This window comes from Panthera leo, chromosome A2, assembly GCF_018350215.1.
Source record: "Panthera leo isolate Ple1 chromosome A2, P.leo_Ple1_pat1.1, whole genome shotgun sequence".
NCBI classification, from domain to species: Eukaryota; Metazoa; Chordata; class Mammalia; order Carnivora; family Felidae; genus Panthera; species Panthera leo.
In genome coordinates this window covers 142,941,272-142,965,481 of record NC_056680.1, presented here as the reverse complement: position 1 = coordinate 142,965,481, position 24,210 = coordinate 142,941,272, and the positions used below count along the sequence as shown (strand labels likewise).

General features: G+C 41.3%; 1 protein-coding gene across 2 annotated transcripts in view; it reads right to left on the bottom strand.

Annotated features, from left to right (window-relative positions):
- SND1 (staphylococcal nuclease and tudor domain containing 1) overlaps positions 1-24,210 on the bottom strand; it is a 423,196-nt gene that overhangs the window by 365,510 nt on the left and 33,476 nt on the right. Inside the window, exons 3-9 of one of the 2 annotated variants that reach the window (XM_042923831.1) lie at positions 22,533-22,653; positions 17,173-17,251; positions 14,637-14,797; positions 13,809-13,900; positions 12,996-13,154; positions 11,593-11,699; positions 9,220-9,310 (exon numbers count right to left, since the gene is read on the bottom strand). In XM_042923831.1, the coding sequence (XP_042779765.1) occupies positions 9,220-9,310; positions 11,593-11,699; positions 12,996-13,154; positions 13,809-13,900; positions 14,637-14,797; positions 17,173-17,251; positions 22,533-22,653 (810 nt within the window). Of the gene's footprint in view, positions 1-9,219; positions 9,311-11,592; positions 11,700-12,995; positions 13,155-13,808; positions 13,901-14,636; positions 14,798-17,172; positions 17,252-18,370; positions 18,436-22,532; positions 22,654-24,210 lie in introns of those variants that run through there. The other variant, XM_042923837.1, reaches the window with a different exon arrangement.

Sequence of the window (24,210 nt, the reverse complement as noted above, 5' to 3'; positions counted from 1 at the left end):
CAAGAGAACTGCGGAGTTCTGTCAGGGGCAAGCGACATCCATTCCCATCTCTGGCCAGCTGCCACACTCCCCATCTGCAGAGCCTGTCCACCGTGCTCACTGGGAGGCCAAGAAACTACTGTTCAGCTTCATAAACCCCTGCAGCATATATAAAATGAGCAAAAAGAGCCAACAGTTTCCTGAGCTTCAGAGATCCTCAGAATAGCTCCCCAAACGCAACTACCAATACTCCCAAAGCTGCCTAAATTATCAGTGCTGGACAAAAATAAAAGGACCATCAGCGCACACTGGGGCTTCTATGGATGCCACCAAGGAATGGCTTTGACGGGGCCACTGAGAATGGGACACCAAATCTGAAATCATGACACTGGGCTGCTTCTCCTACTCCCTACGACTGTATGCTAGGTCTCATCTCCCCAAAGCTAATCATGGAAACACAACTGAAGCAGCACCGGAAGCAACTAAAAGGAAGCGACTAAAAGTACGCCACAACTGTTACAGCAGTGGCCTGGAGCTGTTCCCCAGAAGGGTACAGCTGCCAGCCTGTACCCTTGACAAAATACTAAGCATGACAATGTCTTGATACAAATAAGTCCAGGCACCTGAGCATGAGCAAGCAGACTAGTCAATAGTAAATACTTAAAAGGAAACCAGGCATCAGACAGATTCCAACAGATGGGGCACTCTTCAACATGTCCGCCCAGCACTTCTCAAAACTGTCACGGTCATCAAAAGCAAAAGAAGTCCAGGGCACCTGGGTGGCTCAGTTAGTTAAGCATCAGACTTGGGCTCAGGTCATCATCTCACAATTTGGGAGTTTGAGCCCCATGTCGGGCTCTGTGCTTTCAGCACAGAAGCCTGCTTGAAGCTCTCTGCCCCTCCCTCGCTCGCTCTCTCTCTCAAAAATAAATAAACATTAAAAAAAAAAAAAAAAAAAGGCAAGGGAAGTCCGAGAGACTGCCACATCCAAAGGGGGTCTAACAAGACATGACAACTAAATCGAGTGTGCCATGGTAGAGGAGATTCTGGAACAGAAAAACAGAGATTAGAGAAAAACTAAGGAAATCCGACTAAAGTATGGACCTCAGTTGATAATAACATACCAATACCGGTACGCTAACTATAATAACTGCACCATACTCCTGTCAGGGAGCAGAGCAAACTGGGATGAGGGCAGGGGTAATGTGGGAACTCTGCCCCATCTGCCCAATTTTTCTGTGAATCTAAAACTTGTTCTAAAAAATAAAATTTTTTATTTTATTGAATTGAAAAGGCCAGGTAAGTGTTTTTTACAAATCTTTTCTAATTCAATTTTTATTTTCTTATCAGCAAATCAGTTTACTAATGTAAGCTACAAACCAAGTCTTGATCTCTTTTTGGTGCAGAGGTCACCTTCCAAACCAAACCATCCCCAGAACTTCCTCTTCACCTGAAAGCCCTATGGCCGAAGCCCAGGAAATTCTCATCACGTTACCAAATGCAAACATAACAGAAGAGTCTAAATAATGCCAAAAATATTAAAAGGTGTCTTTGCTTAAAAACCATCTCCGAGAGACATGATAGTGAACTCCATTCAGAGCTAGGACCAGAAGCACAGCAAAAAGCTATCAGGGCCACACCAAGTAAGTCCTAGAGTCCACTGTGTGCATCCATGGATAGCTTCAACCTGACCTCCAAAACTGCACATGGCCACAAGTCCAGACAGTTAACTACTTAGAGTAATCTCCCAGATGGAGCCCTAGAGGGCAAGCTCCTTGAAAGCAGGAACCACTTCTCATTCTTCTGCTTCTTCCCAAAGCAGAAGGGCTCTAAGCAATCACTTGGTAAGAGAACTGAGCAAGAGTCCTCTAACCAGGCAGGGCAGTGAGAAGACTCCACCTCCTGAAGACATGCTGTCACTCCCCAGCCCTGCCACCACCCCTGAGTGTTATTCAGGTCTATAAAATCAGCAAGGCCCAAGAATCCAGCAGCAGGGACAGGGAAGCCAAGCCACGTGCTCAGGGGACCATATGGCTACAAACAGCACAGTTCAGCTAAAACGCCACAGGGAAGGCAGGCAGGAAACTGGCAAGCCACGACAGGCACAAAAGTCTCAAGCAGGCTCAGCTAATCGCTGTGAAGTGAACATGCTTCTCTGCTAACCTGGAGAGACAAGGAGAGCCCTCGCTTGCATTTCCTTCCTTAAAAAGTGACACAGTTTAAGCAGAGGATGGAACACATTCTTTCAGTAGACACCATGTATCAATACTTTGTTGAGTTTCAAGTTTCTCAGAAGTGAGACTCTTGGCCAGCACATCTCATCTACAGTATCAGTTCCCAAAATCACCTACAGGACCTGAGAGGCACCCAGTTCAAGAGTTCAGGTTACCTTTTGCAGGCTTTTCAGGCTATTTAGCTGCTCCCTATACAATTAACTTCTAGGGGACAGGGCAGGCGACTGCGAAAGAGAGAACCACGATTTGTTCAGGCCTTACATTCACATGAGCCTCAGAGAAGTATCCTTTAGCAAAAACTTGTAGGACGGTCAGAGTGTTTGTGAAGTCCCAGGGCACCTTAGGACACCTCTAGGTTCTCTTGAAAAAGTAGCACAGTATTAACAGACATTTTAAATCAGGTATATGACTACAAAACCGCTGGATTCTAGGTTATGAAAAGAATTGCAGATCACTTTTTTTCCTACTGGCTATAAGGTAGTATCCCGTGCTCTACAACAGAGGATGGCAAACTATGGCCCAAGGGCCATCTAGCCCACTGCCTGCTGTTGAACATAAAGTTTTATTAGAACATAAACAGGCCCATTCACTTACATACTACTGTCTCTAGTCTCTTTTCTCGCTATGGTAGCAAAGTCGCATAGCTTCAACAGAGACTACATGGCCCACCAAATGTAAAATATTTACTATATGGTCCTTTAAGAAAAAATTGGTCAACCTATGTTCTACAACATATTAGAAAATGAACACACATAGGGCAATACATGGTTAACATTCCTGGAAAACTATTTGGCAAATATGCTGGAAAACATTCTTATGGAAATAATTGCCATTTACATAGAGATTTATTCCGTTTTCTAAATAATGGAAAAATTATACACTATATGAATATCGACCTATTGGGGACTGGTTACATAAATTATGCAGGCTCACAATGGAACATTATGAACAAACTAAAGCAAGCTCAAACATTTACTTTGGCGCCCTCCCTAAATACCTTTAAACAAAAATAAAGGGATTTTGTTGTTGTTGTTGGCCCTAAGTCCAATAGGACAAATATAATGGGAGAAAAGACTATGGCAACAAAACACTGGAAGCTAGAAAGCAGATGGATGAGTGGTAACAGACTTCACAGATTCACAAAAGCTAAATCCTGAGCCAGTGATAAGAAAACATAATAGCCAACCTGATTTATACTGCAGACTTCCCCCACCCACCAAGACAAAGAAACTGTCAAATCAGGAATCTCAAGTAGAGATGAAAATGGGACCAAAACCTAGACTTGGTTTATGTAAGAAGCACCTGGATTTTAAGATATATACCATAATTCCCATATATAGGTTCACTAATTTTAACCCAGTGTTTGAGACCTCATTCTTAAATAAGAAAGATAACCAAAGATCGCCAGGCATCTAAGGAAAGCCTCTAATATGAAAAATAAGAGACCAAAATAACCGAAGAGAATTAAAAACAACATGGAAAATATAGACTATGCAAGGAAATTTTTCAAAAAATTATGATTCTTCAGAAAGTTAATAGAAGATATTTTATCTCTGGAAGAAGTGATATTACTATTAAAAAATAACAAGATAGACACATAAATCAACAGAATGGAATAAAGAGCCCCAAAATAAATTCATGCTTATGTGATCAATTAATCTACAACAAAGGAAAAAAGAATATACAATAAAGATGGTCTCTTCAGTAAACAGTGTTGGAAAAACTGGTCAGCTACATGCAAAAAGAATGAAACTAAACCACTTCCTTACACTACACACAAAAATAAACTCAAAATAGATTAAAGACCTAAATGGAAGACCTGAAACCATAAAAGTCTAAAACACACACACACACACACACACACACACACACACACACAGTAATCTCTTGGACATCAACCTTAGCAGTATTTTTCTCTGGATCTGTCTCCTCAGGCATGGGAAACAAAAGCAAAACAAACTATTAGGACTACATCAAGTTAAAAAGCTTTTTACATAGCAAAGGAAATCATCAAGAAAATGAAAAGGCAAACTACCAAATAAGAGAAGGTATTTGCAAATAAAATATCTGATAAGGGATTACTATCCAAAATATATAAAGAACTCCATAGAATTCAACACCAAAAAATAATACAATTTAAAAATGGGCAGAGGATTTGAACAACATTTCTCCAAAGAAGACATACAGATGGCCAACAGACACATGAAAAGATGCCCAACATCACTCATCACCAGGAAAATGCCAATCAGAACTACAATGAGATATTACCTCACACCTGTCAGAATGGCTAGTATCAAAAAGACAAGGGGGGTGGGGCGCCTGGATGGCTCAGTCGGTTGAGCGTCCGACTTCAGCTCAGGTCCTGATCTCACAGTCTGTGAGTTCAGCTCTGTGCTGACAGCTCAGAGCCTGGAGCCTGCTTCGGATTCTGTCTCCCTCTCTCTCTGCCCCTCCCCCGCTCATGCTCTGTCTGTCTGTCTCTCTCTCTCACAAATAAGTAAACATTAAAAAAAAAAAGGCAAGAAATAACAAATGTTGGAGAGGATGCAGAGGAAAGGGAACCCTCGTGCATTAGTGGTGGGAATGTAAATTGGTGCCGCCACAGTGGAAAACAGTATGGCGGGTCCTCAAAAAAAAAAAAAAATCAAAACTAGAAATACCATACAACCCAGTAATTCCATGTCTGGCTATTTACTCAAAGAAAATAAAAACACTAATTTGAAAAGATATATGCGCTCCTGCTTATTGCAGCTTTATAACAGCCAAGATATAGAAGCAACCTAAGTGCCCACTGATAGATGAATGGATAAAGATGTGAGATATACATATATATACTATATATATGATGTGGAATATTACTGCACCATAAAAAGGAGTGAAATCTGGCCATTCACAACAACAGGAATGGATCTAGAGGGTATCATGCTAAATGAAACAGTTAGAAAAATACAAGTACAATATGATTTCGCTTTTTAGATTGAATCTAAAAAAACAAACAAACAAACAACAAAACACAAGTGAACAAGCAAACAATCAAGACAGAAACAGACTCATAAATACAGAGAACAAGTTGGTGGTTGCCAGAGGGTAATGTAAGGGAAAGTAAGGGAAATGGTAAAGGCAAAATAGGTGAAAAGGATTAAGAGGTACAAACTTGAGGTTATAAAAGAAATAAATAATGAGGATAGAAAGTACAGCATAGGAAATATAGTCAATAATGTTGTAATAACTTCATATGATGATGGATGGTAACTACTCTTATCACAGTAAGCACTGATGTATACAACTGTTGAATCACTATGTTATATACCTGATACTAATATAATACTGTATGCCAACTACATTTCAATAAAAATGAGAGCCATTCAGAGAAGCAAAGACCAGAAAGGTCTTAAAATACAGTATCATAAAGAAAACATTTGGTAGCAGGGCTAAAAGGTAAATACGAAGAAATTTAGGAAGAACAAAAGACAAAGATGAAAACAGGAGGCAAAAATTAGAAGACCAGTCAACAAAGTCAAAAATCCAAATAGGAGTACCAGAAAATAGCAGAGAAGCTAGTTGGAAATCAACAACAAAATAGTTAAAGTTCCCAGACCAGACACAAAGAGCTAAAACTAAAAAGAATACGCTCACATATGGCTAAAACAGTGCACCACTGAGAAATTTCAGGATAAAAAAGCAAGTGCTAAGACCTTGCGGGAAGAAAAACCAAATCATCTGAGGAGGAGAAATCAGAATGGTTTCAGAGGCAAATGGTGAAGATATCCAAAGATGACAGCTCCAGAACAGTGAGAAGAAGAACAAAAGAACTAGTCCAGATTGGTATAGGTCACAAGGTTCCTGGAAAATATAATTGAAAAAGATAAAATTAACAGGCTGAATCAATGTCTTTAGAGAAGATTTAGGTAGAGTCTAGGGGTTGAATTAATAAGTTCATTAAAAAAACAAACTTTTAAAATTATTAAATCCAGGGCAAACAAAAAGTTCTGCAGAAAATGAAAAGTAGCCACAATATGCTATAGGGCTCAGTAGTTATTAGCATTTGCAAAGTAAACATTGAACCAGAATTAGAATATAGTCCTATTGCAAGGATTAGGAAAAATACATGCACACCCATGTGAATCCTCATCTTCCACGGTATGAAGGAAAAGGGTTGTGCCTAAAACTGAAAAATTAAGAAGGCAACATAAACATTTTATTCAAAGATACGGACTAGCCAAGAACTGAAAATGGCTGCCTCAAGAAAAAGGAAAACAGACTAGTACATTTCTTAATAAGCCCACAGAGTTCTTTAAACTTTTATGCATTAAAAATAAAAGTATAAAAACTTAAAAATTATATACAAAAGAATATAGCTCAGTACTACTCAAAAGTGGTTGCCAGCCTGCAATCAGAGTAGGAGCTTGTACCAGAACATAAATCAACCACATCACTGAGAACATTGCTGGTATTTTTTCTGTAGCAAGCTTTTCTTGATGAAAGAAGCAATGCCTTGATTTACATTCTGGTTCAAGCGCCTTATATCCTATCAAGGCACTACGAATAAGGACTGGGAAGGATCAAGGGTCAGCACACTTTTCTGTACAGGGCCAGATATCAAATATTTTAGGCGTTGCAGACGATTCTGGTCTCTGTCACAACTACTCACCTCTGCCACTGTATTACAAAAACAGCTACAGACAACATGGAAATGGACAGACATGGTATGTTCCAATGTATTCATGTCACTGAAATTTAAATTTCATATAATTTTCATGTGCCACAAAACATTTTTTTCGACGTAAAATCCACCCATACTTCACAGACCATACAAAAACAAGTGGAGGGCCAGGCTTGGCCCATGGGCCATCATCTGTCAACCGCTGGGATAAACAGTGTAATCAACTTAAAAAAAAAAGTCTGTGTGATAGTAGTTTCATCTAGTATGAGTGTTTTTCCTTCTCCTTTTCATGCTTTCTATTTAAAAAAATAATAATAATGCTGAAGAATTTCTAAAACTCAAGAAGTTTTGAAACCATTTACCTACCTACCTACCTACATTTCTCTCTACTCTAGAAGCAGGCCTATATCCAAATGACCTAAATTTATATTAAAGATACTTACAGGAGAATGGCTATTCCCCTTAACCCTCAGATGGTTTTTAGAGGCAATTTCCTCTACTCAGCATTTTAACAAATGAAACTTCATTGTAACGAAGAAAGCCTCACTCTGTTTTAAAACAAAACATATATACATATCCTGGGATCCTACATTAAAACAAATAAACAAACAAACAAAACAAAAAATAAAACAAAAAAAACAACCAGGAGAAAATGTGCCAGCTCTTCTCTAGTTACCAATAAAGTCATATTTAAGAAAAATACAAAGCTACTGACTCAATCATCTACTCTTTCAAATTTCTTTTTTCAGCAATGCATTAGTTCCTTGACCAGCAAAAGCCTAAAACCTTGCAAAATTTTCTGGGTTTCTCTTATAAACTCAGTTTCTTTTTTGTTTTTTAATGTCTATTTATTTTTGAGAGACAGAGAGACAGAATATGAGCAGGGGAGGGACAGAGAGACAAGGAGACACAGAATCCAAAGCAGGCTCCAGACTCTGAGCTGTCAGCACAGAGCCTGACGTGGGGCTCGAACTCACGAACCATGAGATCATGACCTGAGCCAAAGTCGGACGCTTAAACCGACTGAGCCACCCAGGCACCCCTCTATAAACTCAGTTTCAACTGAAGACGGTCTAGCAGGGACAGTACAAGATACGGGGACCCTCCTAAGCCTCATCTATATCACAAATATCAGACCCTCTCAGAGTGATGACGGTGAAAAACAGAAGACATGCCTCCCTTGCTGAGTGAATGATCGCCCTTTCACCGTGTAGCTACAGTCTTAGAACAGATGACAGGAAACATAAGCAAAACCAAGTAAGTTCCAATTAGGTAGAACAGCCATGTCCAAGTTTCCAAGCTAGTGCGGTCCTCACACAGAAAGGAAGCAGGGGTTCATTCTGGTCTGTACCAAGACTTGGAAGATGCATGGGGGAGTATCCAACCAGGAACTTTTCCCTAAATAGGATAAAAGACCTAATTATGGTTAGGTCTCAAAGACCCAATTATGGTTAACCTGACAGCTGCCTGGAGACCACCTACGACAAGAAGGAAGGAAGCCACTTGAGCACTCTGTGACTTATTGCTTTGGGCATCATAAAAAAGAAAGTGAAGAAATTCAGCCAATTCCTCAGAGACTGTTAAAATTTGACCATTCGAAGAGAAACCAGTCCTGGATTTTTTAGGCTGACAGCGCCACCTAGTGGTATTCCATCTTCAACTCATTTGGGACAGCCACCTCTCAGCAGATATAGATATGTTAATTAACTTCTTTTAGTTCAGGAAAACAAAGCTTAAAGCATCTCTTGCCAAAAGTAAAAATAGATTGGAAAACATGACAGCACTTTGGTAAAGTGAGGAAAACAGGTCTACCGCTCACGGTACCAAAGCCAGCAATGAAGAAAACACTCAGCACTGCTGATGGACCCAATCTACTGAGTAGCACTAGTTCCTGTCAAAGGAATCCATCCCAGGACACTTCAGGAGAGCTCTCTGGAAAAAAACATCACGTGAGAAAAAACTCAAAACCACGAGAGTCCCAAAACAGAAAGAAGAGAAACCTGAGGTCACACACACTTTGACATGAGAACTCTAAGAGAAAGCCATTTGCTAGGCAAATAGAAGTCCTACAATATGAGCGATCTTTCAAGGTGGCAACGTCCACAACTTTAACTCATGAACTCCTAATGAAGTTACGCAAATTTATGACAAGTTCTTATGGTTTCTAATTCCCCTGCAATAAACACATGGATGTACACAACCCTTACACACACAATCCACACACCACTGGCTTGCCTTAAAACAGAAATGCTTCCAGGCCTGGCTTGATGGTTCAGAGATCACTGTATTGTCACTAGCCTGACAATGTCCACTATGCATCTCAAGACGCTGAGAATGACTCACCTTGGCAACAAACTGCTTGTCCTTTTGGTCCAAATTAGCAGTAGGAGCCACATAGTCTCTCCATATTCTCAGCCTGCGTTCCTTGGCAAACCTGGCAACAAAAACAAGGATGCACATCATTCAGACAGAATAGGTCAGCAAATGGAACCCACCATCACCATGGGAGCAAAGAGTACAGCATCCTTCTCTAACTCAGAGACACGACACCCAAGGGAAAGGCCACCGGTCAAACCAGAACAGAGTATGAAAGCAACAAGAAGTGTACCGCAACTGGCATCCAAGACATACACGCCCCTGGCTGGCTGACCGGGATCTAGGTGTGCAGCCTTTCTAGCCCGGACAGTGCAAGTCCACCTTGAATCAGCTCTTTAGCTTATCCAGCATCTCCTCAGTGACTAGTAAATGCCACGCACTGGAATGACAAACACAGAGCAACTGCTCTCAAGTGGGAAGAACACCCACATCCAAACAAACAAATGTATTTTTTTAAAAAGCATAGGCCTGCTCAATTTCCATTTGAATTTAAAAAAAGACTATCAGCTAACCAAATCACCTTTGTAGTACACCTGAAGAGTAAGAAAAGGGATAAAAAGCCACTAGGAGTTCACTGACAAAAGTGCAAAAACTTGTTGGCAAAAATCTGTTTCATGGTACTAAAACCATCAGGCATTTTTTCAGTCAGGCTAAGAGAGGGAAATGGAATATGTGCAAAAATTTTTTAAAGCCAATGAGCAGCTAGATTTACAAATAAGCTTTTTGTGTTTTGTAATTACAAGTCTTTACAAATAAACGGATACAGGTCAAAGGGAAAGGAATGATTATTTCTGAAAACAGTACTGCCACTTTTTAAAAGAAGCACTAAAAGGAGAAAAAGACAAAGTAGCATGTAGTGGCTGTAAAATACATAAAATACTTTGATAGAGATTTAACAATGCAAGCAAGTCAAATACAGCATGCAAAACAGCAGGCAAGTAATCACATATTATTGAGATATGATTTGCATTCCTTAGTCTAAACCTGTTTTTTAATGATGTGCCCTCCTAAAAATCCATAAAATCTACAGATGTTATAAAACATGTAGATACTACTGCCATTGTACTCACTTTCTTCAAAGAGAGGCAGGAACTTAATGCAAAAAAAAATTATCAACGAAAATTATATTTAGAATAATGGATTTACAGGGTTTTCTGAAAACAAAAAAAAAATTCCGAGCATCACAGAATAATCAGAGGTATTTGGAAAGCTGTATTTGTAAGAGTATTTTATCTTTTGAATTTAGCTGTGGAACATAAAGACTAAAAAAATTTTATAGAACCATGGTGTTTTTAAATCAGATACGCCATATCTAATGGCCCAGATTATAATCTACTTTTATAAAAAGTTACAAGTATTTCTGCTTATAGGCAAAGAAGGATATGAAAGATCCAAGGGAAGAAAATTATGGTCATACAATTCATGTTCTTGTGTATCTCTGAGCTGTGTACCTCAAAGGCCAAAAATGTAAAGTTATCCAGACCATTATAATTCTATGATTCTGAAACAAGCCATACAACACACCTTGAGAGTGAATCATTGTCATCAGTGGTTGGTGGTGTTCTGCTTAAATGCACCCTGGGAGATGGTGGCCAGGACTTTCCCCAAATATCATCTCTATTCACCTACTCTTGCTACCTGCTTCATGGTCTTCCATTTACCCTGTCAAGTGAATGAAATTCACCTACGCCCAGAAATTCTTGACCTCAATACTTGAAACAGCCACCTAATCTTTGGAATATCGACTACTGTTTTCCTGGAAATAAGTTTCTTCTACATCTGCTTTAACCATGAGGCACCAAGCTGAAAACATGACAACAGTATCTCATAGTTGCATTAGCATTTTTAATTGACACGTGCTTCAATAAATGAGGGCATGAGGCTTCATAACAACACTGAACGGTCCTGTTTTAGGACCCACAGGCTCTATGTTTCCATCCTACCCCTGGCTCCAGCCTGCCTGTTAGGGAGCAGCCAGTAAGTGACTGCATCATCTTCAAACGAGCCTCAAGCTATTTCATTCCAAATGCCTAAAATCCAGAATTTAAGTGAGATGCTTGGACAAAAAGTGACCCAAAAACATTAAAGCAGCAAATCTGGTGAAGAACAATTTCTACGTGAAAATCTAGGCCCTCAATGTACAGCAGAGAATCAGACAACTAAAGACTTACAAGTAAACCACTCCTCTGTAAGATCCTACCCTTTTGTGGAATTTCCTTAATCCGTTACTGAAATGTAACAAATACTGACACAGATAGGGGAGAAAAGACCACTAGATTTCTTTCCCTAAAAATCCTAAATAAGATCCCTGGGCTAGAAGGCTTCCCTAACAGACCTTACCTCTCAGCTGCCCTCAGCTTTTCTGCTCCCCGAGTATAAACTGCAATCGACCAATCCACACAGCGTGCAAAACCTTCCTTCAGGAGGAGCTCTGTGATGTTGCCATTCTGAAAAACACGGCACATGAGAAGGCAGGCATAAGACAATCCATTTCTCTAGACTTCTGAAATTAACAGCCACAATTTATACTGCGGTTCACTGAAGAAGGAAGGAAGGAAGGAAGGAAGGAAGGAAAGGAGAGGGTAGAGTTTCTCTCATTAGGAAACCAGCCCCAAGATGAGACACCCCACTCTGCGGCTCCTCCTAACAGCCTTGGCTTCCCATCCCCACAACACCTAACACAGTAACTCTCACTTAACAGGAGTAAGATAAATGTTAATGGCATTGAATGGAATTGACGTTTCAATAGCTCTTCTTGTGGGCAGAGGAGGATGTTAATCTTTAGTAGAGATTACACCTCATTATTTCCTTCCCTAAGATCAGCACTTACTCCCCTTTTCATAAGGAGAGAGCTGAAGAACAGGCTCAGGAAAGGAGTAACTTCAGCTGCATTTTGCCCAATGAATTACAACTCCCATTCTACTGTGCCACAGAGCCATCTGGTAGGGCCCCGGCAGACAGCGAGTACTCCAGAAGAAACAGACATGACCCTGGCACACTCCAAACCAAGTGTCCCAGCCTTCCACAACGGCCATCATGAAAGAATTCTCCAGCCAAAGAATAAGAGGAACCGGAGTTTATTCTGTACTGGACATAGGGAACAATAATGAAAATGCATTTACACTTGGGTGTTATAAAACAAGGTCATTTCCTTTCCGGGAGAAATCCACCTACCAAAGTCTATGCCCAGGTAGAACGGATAATCACAACTAAAATAACATAAAGAACCTATTTCCGACTCAAAAGCAGAGTCAGGAGGTAACTGGATTAGGCCTGGGGTACACAAAGTAATTTTTCCATAGAAAGGATTCCTCATCATAGTTCTACCAATACTTTAAAAAGCTACCTTCTAGACCTACATATAAACCTCAGCAATCCTATTCCACACGTTTCAGTGCCACTTCTCACCTGTGTGGCAGCCTCGCAACTTTCTCTTCTCAACATCAAGGACCAACACTTGAGGAAATGTCAAGAGCTCCTCTTCTTACGAACTCAAAAGTTGAGATCCACTTTCTAAAAGTGAGTAGTAGTTCAGCAGATTTGTCCAACTCTATCAGCTAACTAATATCTCCCTAGAAAATGTCTCAAAAATCAGATGATGATCCTGCCAAGATCTTTAAATGGCTCTTAAATACAGAGAAAAAGAAGAGAAGCAAACCACAGGCCATCAAACACCAAATGCACACCCCACGCCCCCACCCCCATCCAACCGCACACAGCCCAGTCTGCATGGGCACACTCACTGGATGAAGGATGGTACCCAGGATGTTTTGGTTGTGGCAGCTCTCCAGAATGATCTGAACATCTCTCTGAAGTAGTCGAGACTCGGTGAAAAATTTGGCCTCTGCAGCAAAAGGCTCTGGTGTTTCACTGCCATCTGCCTCCCGTCGAAAAGTTGGGCACTAAAGCAAAGGTAAAGTAGGTGGGTAGTACAGCCTAAATGTGAGTGCCAGGCACTCTCACCCCACACCAAACCAGCCAAAGCCACAAACTCCACAAAGCTAAACCAGGTAAGGTCTCAAATCAGGCCTTGTAACCCCTTTTTTAAAACATATTGGTAAAAGTGACTAGAAATAGATCTTCTCAGACTTCTTGGTAAGGCAAATAAACTCAGGTCACTATCATGAGGAAATTTTAAATTATAGTTGAAAATGACCCCTTGCCAAGAAAAGATTCATCAATGCCTAGGTTTTAAATTCCTGATTTTTTAAAAATCAAAAATGGATATCCCACATTGAGACAAACCATTCTCAGCAAACATCAGAACCTCCCGTCTCTCTGGGTCTCAACAACCTCTCCACACAGCCCACTCCAAACAGACACTGAGTACTTTAAAATAGTTTTTTAAAAAATCTTTAAAATAATTTTCTAATCTTATTTGATCTAATGAGAACAGTCCCACTGCAAAGCTTACAGTATACAGTACTCTAATCAATGTTAATGGCCCATACTAGGAAGAGTCAATAAGTCCAAAATCCCAGAGTAGAAGAATCCACCTGTCACTGAACGCTTCTACAAACCCTATATCCACCCCATAGCCCAGTGTATGGTCTGACCTTGATCCCTGACAGCATGACCGTAACCAGGTAGTAATCTGGGAGGAGCAGGGCCCTGACCACACTGCCGTCCCGCACATGCTCGATGATAGCTGTGTGACAGAAAAAATAGCTTAAGTCATTAGCAAAAGTCATGCCAGGAATGAACAATACCCAACCAAGCTGCATTTAACACGGTTCATCTCCCCAAAACCCTCAGAAAGCCTCCCTCTGAGAAGTGACAAAGCACTGGGAGATCACAAGTGTGCACACAACAGACTCTTCTACAAACTACTCCTGGGAATACAGATTAGACTGACTTCTCCATCTTCTGAACTTCCTGGGATCTCACGGCTCATCCCTGAGCTTTGTTATCCGTAAGCTAGGATGCTTATCTGAGTACCAGGTGCCAGCAAAAAAATAATGGGTCAGATCTGTTAATAATTTTACTCAGTCTGTAGTTAACCGGGTCTCAAACCTGGGCCAAGAACTATAGCGTGTGTGTGTGTGTGTGTGTGTGTGTGTGTGTGTGTGTGTTTACATCTTTACAGAATATACATTTCAGGGAAGTTATTTAAGCAGCATCTTTTAGAAAACAGGAAGATCCCCAATGTGGAAAATTACCAGCAATTTACTACCCTGCACCAGCAAAGGACTAACTTCTGTCAAAATATACCTGATGTAACCTATGTAAACTGCATTCAAGTTACCTTCCAATATACCATGGTGTTGTTGCACTCTTAACAATTCCTTTAGATACCAAGTAAAATAGTTTTGGTAAACCTCAAGAAACTTGAGAGCAAACAGAAATCACCCTGCATCATGTCGGTCTTTTCCCACTAGCCTCACCATTGACAGGCTTCTGATGGTGCGAGTCCACAAAGTGCCTTGGGTTCTCAATGGTGTACTTGAGGTCCCGAATAGTATGTGAACCGTTCCCCTCACTCCACATCCCTTTCTTAGCTGCCTTTGCTTGTTCCTCACATTCCGAAAGCCGGTTCTGCTCAGGACTAGGACGTGAAAAATAAACACGTGTGGGTTAGTGAGTTCACAACAAGAAGGAAAAAAAATCAGGCTCTTCTTTGAACTCTTTCTTCAGCATCTGCTCCCCTTGAAGATACCAAAGCACTCGTTTCAGATCTATGGCTGCAGACCCAAGCCTATAACCAGAAAATCACCATGAGTGCAATTTCCGGATTCCAGACTTGTTCCCTCAAACAACAGATTCGCTCGTAAGAGCATTTAATGAGAAGATACAAAGAACACACATCTCGGTACTGCCACCATCAGTGATTACAAGAGAACAAGTTGGTGGCTCACAGGGAAGCCACTCCAGGGGGTACAGCTTCATTTAACCATCCCAGAATCAGGAACTGGAATCCAGGCAGAGCTCAGCAGGACACAGCACAAAGAAAGGGACTAACAATCATCCTTACTGCTCTTGTCTACAGAACAGGGCTGGGGAATGCAGAGCAAATACTGTTATTATAGATGTCACCCCAAAACTACTTACACATTCAATAAGACCAGCTCAGCAAAAACAGTTTGAATAACCTCCATTTTGAAAATGGAAGACTCCTTCTTCATGAAGCAAGAAACCAAATATATAGGAGAACAGCCAGAAAGCCAAAAGATAGACCAAAAAATAAAGTGCATGCTCTCGCTAGCTCGGTTGCGCGTGTGCACGTGCGCGCTCTCTCTCTCTCTCTCTCTCTCTCACACACACACACACACACACACACACACAAACACACACACGAGATAAAGGAAACTGTGAACTGCAGGGCCTTTCCACAATCTCAATACCTTAATGGTGACATTAATGGCTGTATGCATAAATTCAGTCTCCCACAATGAGCAGTAGGGATACCGGAACAGGGATCCCTGACCTACAATTTCTCAAGCCAGAAGTCTTCAGTACTGTTGTATACCCCTTCCCCCCAAAAAGGACAGTCACATCGTTGGGGACCCAAGATTGCAAACAGAATTCAATAAAAAAATGTACTTCAGAGATAGAAAGAAGCAAACATAGAAACCGAGAAAAGGAGAATTTAAGTAAAGACAGCTTCAGAGAAAAAAAGATTGGGACTCCAGGGGAGATTTCTTTGTTGAGATGGTACAATATAGGTATGGGCTTCTGAAAAATTTTTCATTCTAGTTGCAAACTGGATTCCTAAAAACTACTGCCAACAATAATCATGCCAACAGTCCTTAAGATATAACTTCAGCATGCTTCCAAACACCACCTATGACAAATGTTTTTATTCATTAAATTCCCACATGCTCACTCCCCAAGTACAGGCTCCAGCAAATGTTTTTCTGCAGTTAAAAAGGACCCTCAGAAGTGTATGGTGAAAGGGCTGGCCCCAAAGTTTATGAAGGCAGGAAGAATGCAAAAAGTACATTCTTGCCTTGAGTTCATGCAAATATTTACCTAAGGCCTTTTATGCACCAACAACAGTCACATATAATATATCAAGGACTTAACGATTTAAACAGCATCTTTAACCTCCAAATTACTGATGTAACATATCACTTTTCAGAGACTAAAGTGTTAATTAAAGCCAGCTGCAATCCATCCTACTGCAAGCCAATACTGGTGAACTTGAACACGATACATGTACTATAAAGCTTACATAACTAACACTCATTTCCATTAAGTTCACACTGCCATTAGCTAAACAAATACAGTTTTACCTATTACTTAACCATCTACAGATCTACGGACCAAAACAGACTTATAAGGCTTTGGAAAGAGACAGATTTTCCCTGATTTTAAAAACAGAACCATTGAGCCCTTATCAGTTACCCTCGCTTCTTCTATGCAGCAGCTTTTGCTTTGAATTCTATTTATTCACTTCACTTTATTTTTTATTGCACTTACTTCTTGTGCATGCTATATTGTATATTTATTTGTTTATTGGGTTATTGTCTGTCTCCCCATTAAAATGTTAGCAGAAGCTATCTCTGTTCATGGCTATACTCTCAGTGCCCAGAACACAGCCTGGCACATAGTAAGTGCTCAATAAATCTTTTGGGATGGATGGATAAATACTCTGTAACTGAAGGTCAGTGGTATAAGACATAGCCTATTGGCTCTTATGAATATAAAGAATGGAAGTCTCTTGTCCCAAAGCCTACTTTTAAAGGCGTTATACATGTCAAATGCCACTAATGAATGCTGAGTTACTTCCTGGCTCAGAATAATCCACATTGGGGCAGGAATGTACCAAAAAGCAGGAGAGCACCAGAAGTTACCCACTGTATGCCAGGGGATAGGAAAGAAAATGCAGCAAGCCACTGTAGAGCTGACTACCCACCCCACGTGAGTAACTCCAGCTCTCACAATGGCATAGAAGGGGACAGAAGAGTAATGAACACTTACTTATTAGCTCTCATGCCTTCTCTCCGGGTGGCCAAACCCTCCGCAACCAGAGACTCTGCAATGTTTTCCCCATTGGTATCTGAGGAGGAAAAAGGGAATTAAACACAAGATTCAAATCTCCCTCCAGCAGCAGCAGAGCTCAAATGGAACCACTTTAACCCTTAGCTCTTCAAGGAGAATGATGTTGCCAGAGAATTGGACAAGGCAGCAATACAGTGTTGGGTTTTTCAGAAAACCTCTTCTCCTAAAATGTCTACTCGCAAAGACCCAAAGGTCTATAAATCTTCTTAGGACTTTGTTTCCAATTTTCCTGTGTATCTCCCAGGCAAAAGGCAATCTTGGGGACTGAAGGAAAACAAGGCATATACGGCAGCCCAGGAGAGTATAAAGAACGCTGACCTAAGCAGCAGAGGTCTGGGGCAGAATACAAATTCTGCCACTTACTAGCTTAGACAAGGTCTCTCGGTATCTTAATTTATTCATCTATAAATAGGGAAGAGTACCTGCCACGTGGCTTTTTGTGAGAATTAAACCACAATGTCTGTAAATCTCTTAGCACAGCACTCAGCACAACAGCAGGAATTAAAAACAAATCAAATGAGTCGTCACACCTGTACAATCATATGGCTTCGTTTAGGAATGTCTATCACGTTTTACACAGAAAGTCCAATTCCTCCCAGGATGTCCTATTATCTGCTCCAAGAGGACACCAAGACAAGCTACACCGTTTGTCAAAGACTTTCTCCTGCTCTGGGAGACACGGAGGCAGAGGTAACGTCTAGGTTTCTAATCTGTCATACAGCAGCAGGCAAGAAAAATGAAGTTAAACTTAAAACCCAATCTGATTAGGTTCTACCTGGGCACCTGAAACATTAATTGCATTTCCATGCTATTGAAAAAGGTTTCAGACTGTGTATTCCCTTAAATCTCTGCTTGTCAGACAAAGTGATAAAGGAATTGCCACATAAAAATCTTTAATATGGCAGAGAACAAAGGTCCCAGATAAACAAACACAGGAGTCTAGCTGATAGGTAATGTCAGCACAGAGTAAAATTCTATTTAGATTTATATTCGATACACTATATATCAACTTCTGTAAGCACTAACAATATACACACCACCCCCAAACCCAGCCTAAATGCCTTGCCATTAGCATTGCCCAAATTTCTACAGAATCAAATTAAACTTCTTTTCCTACCAAGGAAAGTTCAGATGAATGATATTTCTACAAGGAATTCTCAGGTTCTGGAGCGCTTAGGTGACTCAGGCAGTCAAGCATCTGACTCTTGATTTCGGCTCAGGTCATGATCTCACAATTGAGATCAAACCCTGCCATTAGGCTCTGTGATGCACCTGGACCCTGCTTAAGATTCTCTTTCTCCTTCTCCCTCTGCCCCTCCACCCGCCCCCCTCAAAAAAAAAAAAGAATTCTCAGCTTCTGAGGCTGAGCACGGATCATAAGAACCTTTACACTGAGGTTACTGTTGAAGCCAGACACAGACACACAGAACTATCTGACATTAGCAAGTATTACACTGGTTATTTCAAAGCAACAAGAATCCCAAAGAGCGAAAAGTCAAAAGGAAGGGTTTTTAAGGGTTTAACAATTAAAGGAAAAGTTGAGGGGTGCCTGGGTGGCTTAGTCAGTTAAGTGTCCAACTCTCAGTTTCCACACAGGCCACGATCTCATGGTTCATGAGATCAAGCACCACGTTGGGCTCCAGGCTGACGGCACGAACCTACTTGAGATTCTCTCTCTCCCTCTCTCTCTACCCTTCCCCCCAATCACGCACACACACTCTCTCTCAAAATAAATAAACTTTAAAAAAAAAGAAAAAGAAAAAGTTGAGCAGTAAGGTGCCAAGAGGTCAGAGGGGTGGAAAGCATGAGAAAGCCCAGGTACAAACAAGATGTGTGGTCATAAAGCCAGCCAATTAGCTGCACACCCAACAGCTTTCAGTTTCCTGGCACAGAGCACGATGAAACGGCTGTTGGCTGACCCACTTCTAAAAAGTGAGTTCTGACTGCTCCTTCAAAAGGGAGAAAAATACATTTCCCTGGGCTGAACTCCCAAAGGAAGCAACAAAACATGGTGGATAGAATACTGAAATGGGGAATTTGTAGGCCAAGGATCTGACTTTTGCTTATTACTTATCAAATTATAAAACTGATCAAGTCACAATTGGGACGATATTCTGAGCAAGTGGACTGTATTTTCTCCAAATGTCAGAGGACTAATCTTTTTTTTTTTCCCCAGTAAGTTCTAAATCAACCACAAATTCCCAAATTCTACCATTCTTCCACGACGTAAAAAGAAGTGAGTAGGGCGCCTGGCTGGCTCAGTTGGTTGAGGGTCCAACTCTGGATTTTGGCTCAGGTCATGAGCCCAGGGTTGTGGGATCGAGTCCTATGTTGGGCTGTGCACAAGCATGCAGCCTGCTTAAGATTCTCTCCCTCCCTCCCTCCCTTCCTCTGCCACTCCTTCAAGCACGCACAGCACAAACACACTCTTGAAATTAAAAATAAAAAGTAAAACTTAAAAAATTAAAAAGGAGGGGCGCCTGGGTGGCTCAGTTGGTTAAGCATCCAACTTTAGCTCAGGTCATGATCTCAAGTTCATGGGTTCCAGCCCCGCATCAAGCTCTGGGTTGACAGCTCAGTCCCTGGATCCTGCTTCAGATTCTGGGTCTCCCTCTCTCTCTGCCCCTCCTCTGCTCACACACTCTCTCTTTCTCAAAAATAAATAAAAACATTTAAGAAAATCAAAATAAATAAACATTAAAAAAATTTAAAGGGAGAAACCATGAAAATAGGATACACATAAGGATACTAATTATCTAAGCCACTGTTCCTTTCATTACAAATGGCATTGAGATTTCATTACATTTCATTACAAATGGCATTGAGATAAAAGAGTTAAGTGAAAATATTAAACTTTAAGTCATTTAAACCTTTAAAACTGAAAGATGTAAGTAATTCCAAACATTCTTTCGGTATATATTTATTGATCACCTCCCATGTACCAGGTTTTATTTTAAAAACCCAGTTTATAATTGGGGTCAGTTTTAAAAATAAACTTTCTGGGGCGCCTGGGTGGCTCAGTCGGTTGAGTGTCCGACTTCAGCTCAGGTCACGATCTCACGGTCTGTGAGTTCGAGCCCCGCGTCGGGGTCTGGGCTGATGGCCCAGAGCCTGGAGCCTGCTTCCGATTCTGTGTCTCCCTCTCTCTGCTCCTCCCCCATTCATGCTCTGTCTCTTTCTGTCTCAAAAATAAATAAACGTTAAAAAAAAAAAAAAAAAATTAAAAAAAAAAAAATAAAAAAAAAATAAACTTTCTAAAAACAAAGACTTTAAATGTCAATTTCCCTCAACATAAATACTTAGGCCATTTTAGCTGAAGGCTGAGTTTACTTAAAAGAACTCTTAAAGGTGGTCCCTACAGAAATTACCTATGCCTGACATTTTCGGTAGTTTCAGTGAGGTCTCTGGCAGGGCGACAGAAGACTGACCAGCTGTTGTGGAATTGCAATTTTTTAGGTGATAAAATCCTTGAGTGATTGCATTTTGAAGACCGTGCACTTCTGTCTTCCGTTCTTTCTAACTGGTAGCCATCCAACAATAACGCTTAAGTGTTTTATATCCTACTATGTTATTTGAATTTTGGGTAAAAAGCAAATTTGTATCTTTCTGAAAAGATGACTAATTCTACAGTTTCCCATGCAATCGAGAAGCAGGTAGCCATCTGTCTGAGAGGGTGAAAAGGGGGTTTGTCTGCTGGGTAAATCAAACAAGACAACTCCATGGTCATCCCTAACTCACTTTTCTAAGACCTCTACGCTTAGAATCTTAAGAGGATGCTGTTAGCCATGCCACATACCCTGTTTACTTATTTCCAACTACTTGCTACCCAAGTCAAAAGATTATCTAAAGCAGCTCAGTAGGAAGGTTACTACATCAAGGAATCACAGAATTGGGGAGCCTCGGTGGCTCAGTTGGTTGGGCGTCCAACTTTGGCTCAGGTCATGCTCTCACAGTTCATGGTTCGAGCCTTGTGTCGGGCTCTGTGCTGACAGCTCAGAGCCTGGAGCCTGCTTCCAATTCTGTGTCTCCCTCTCTCTGGCCCTCCCCCACTCACAGTCTGTGTCACTCTCTCTCTCAAACATAAATAAACAATAAAAAAAAATTAAAGAAAAAAAAAGAATCACAGAACTTAATCAAAGATTATAAAAAAACAAAACAAAACAAAACCCTATCTGCTCCCAAAGTAACTCCCAAAATGGCTGCTTTATGGAGAATATCCTACCAATCAATCCTTTCTATGTCCGATTTCTGTCCAAACTCCATTCCACAATCATACTCTCCTCTCCCTCTACCTAATCCAAAAAAGATCAGAACACCTAATGTCCCATGAGCCATCTGGCCCAGTGAAACAATAGGTATATGTGCGCCCACGCACATACGCTGAGTACATACTCTGCTGTTTTGCATATACTATCTGGTTTACAACTGTTTTACATATACTATCTCTTTCAACTCTCTCAATAGCTTACAGATGAAATGAGAACTTACAAAGGTTAAGATTTAAGTAAGGGTACACGGTAACTGAAGCCAGAATTCTTTTTTTTTTTTTTTTTTTAATGTTTATTTATTTTTTAGAGAGACAGAGTGTGAGCAGGGGAGGGGCAGAGAGAGAGGAACACACAGAATCCAAAGCAGGCTCCAGGCTCTGAACTGCCTGCCAGCAAAGAGCCCGACGTGGGGCTCGAACCCTCAAACTGCGATATCATGACCTGAGCTGAAGTCAGATGCTTAACCGACTGAGCCACCCAGGCACCCCAACAGAAGCCAGAATTCTAACCCACATCTACAAAACTCCAAAGCCTGTGTTCTTTCCATTTCATTACAAACCAAGTGGCTTGCAAAATCCCACAAGCCCCAAACAACTCTTCCTTTCTTAAAAAGCCCCAGGAGAAGAAAAGCCACAAGACAGATAAAGGAAATAGAAGATGCAATAGGAAATCTATAGGAATTCAATTAGCACTATGACCTAGAAGCACAGAGCCACGGAGTTCCACAGGCTGATGGCTAATATAAGGAAGAATGCTATGGTGTAGTACACACATTTAAACCAGGCCAGGAAAGCAGACACAGGAGTAAACAAGGAGCAGGAATCGGGAGCGATCCCCTGCACCTTTGCACCATGACCTCTGGTACTCAAAGGACTTCAATTACACCTACAGCCAACTGTCCTAGAACTCCCGCCACCAGAACTCACACTGGCCTTCCACCAGATAAAATCAGATCTTTGGAGAAACTTTAGACACAGATAGAAAGGAGTCCTTTTCTCCTTGCTAACTCACCTTTTCCAAGGTAGATCATGCCATACTCTCGCCCCTGGGGAGTCTTGTTTTCTATTGTGAAACAGACTTCCTTCCCAATCAGCTTCTTCCGAAGGAACTCTCGGGCAGGAAATGCCCAGGGCTGAAAGACAAAACAAACGTGTCACGTAAGAACTGCCTAGTTCCCAACTATAATCAGCATTCAAGCAACTTCATTCCTTCAATACCCTGGCCCTATGCTAAGCCCTGAGGGGAATATAAAAATGAAATGCACACAACACAGATTGCACACTCAGGGGGCTCATAAAAAAGGAGAATCTAGCAGTTGACTTAACTAGCACAGGCCCTGAAAACAGGCCTCACAGCTTCCCAGATATTGACAGTAGTACTTTCTCCTCCACCACTTTCTATTCACATCTATAGTGTACTTCATGAATAATAATTGCCAATAATTTTACAGCACTTGCCATGAGCCAGCCACTACTCTAAATGCTTTATATTTATCAGCCCACTCCTGAATGGGAAGTCCAGGCTCCAGGAACTCACCTAGTCAAAGGGAAAATATAAAGAACAACTACCTCCATTTGTTTGTCTCTTTCCAGTTTGCGAAGTGCTTTCACAAATTATTAAACTAGCCTGAAAGCAGCTCAAGGCACTGTCAGAGTAAGTGCAAGGTTCTAGTGCTCCTATTTCCCAGAGTGAGTATCCTGCTCAAGAAACAGCTTTGCTGGCGCACCTGGGTGGTTCGGTCGGTTAAGCATCCGACTTCGGCTCAGATCATGATCCCACAGTACGTGGTTTCGGGCCCCATGTTGGGCTCTGTGCTGACAGCTCAGAGCCTGGAGCCTGCTTCAGATTCTGTGTCTCCCTCTCTCTCTGACCCTCCCCCGTTCATGCTCTGTCTCTATCTCTCTAAAATAAACATTAAAAAAACTTAAAAAAAAAAAAAAAAAAAAAAGAAAGAGCCTTGCTTATACCCAATCCCCCTACCTTTTTTAAGAACAACAGAGTTGAGAAGGGCAAGATCTATTCTCCCCAAAATATCTCCTTTTCCTGCTGTAGTCTGAGGCTGTGCCCATGGGACCCAGGTCCCACAACCTTAGGGAAGACACCAGTAACACGTCCTGGTAAGGGGTCATCTTGACAACTGTGGTTCTTTCCTGTCACCCATCTAAGGCTCTGACACAGGAGGTGAGCCACATATCCACATAATGCCAAGGAGTCTCCATGTGACCTCCAGATCCCCACCCCATCACTTCTAAGATGGTACAAAGGGAGATGTCTCCTCTGAAGCAGTCCTGTGTCAGCAGCCACCTGCACTTGAATTTACAGTCTAGACCTAGCTCAGTGCCCCCAAGTTCCCCCAGAACAGAAATGAGGAAGGAGGGCATATGAGTTCAAGGAATATATGATCTGCAGGAGCTCACGTGCAGGAAAAATGCAAAGTACAAAAAGGAAAAGTATATACAACATGCGTACGCTGCCTGTTACAATCACCTGGAGCCACAGGGCTGGGGCTACACATAGTAAAGGCAAACAGTACATCACTGGCCTGGGAAGGAAGCCTCTGCTAACCTTTTCAGGCCATTAAGATTATTCCATGGAGTTATCCAACAAGCTTTTCTAAAAGAAAACGCCCATATGACTTCCCAGAAACCAGAAGTCAATCAAAAGATGGCAGTTCACCAACCCGCCGGAC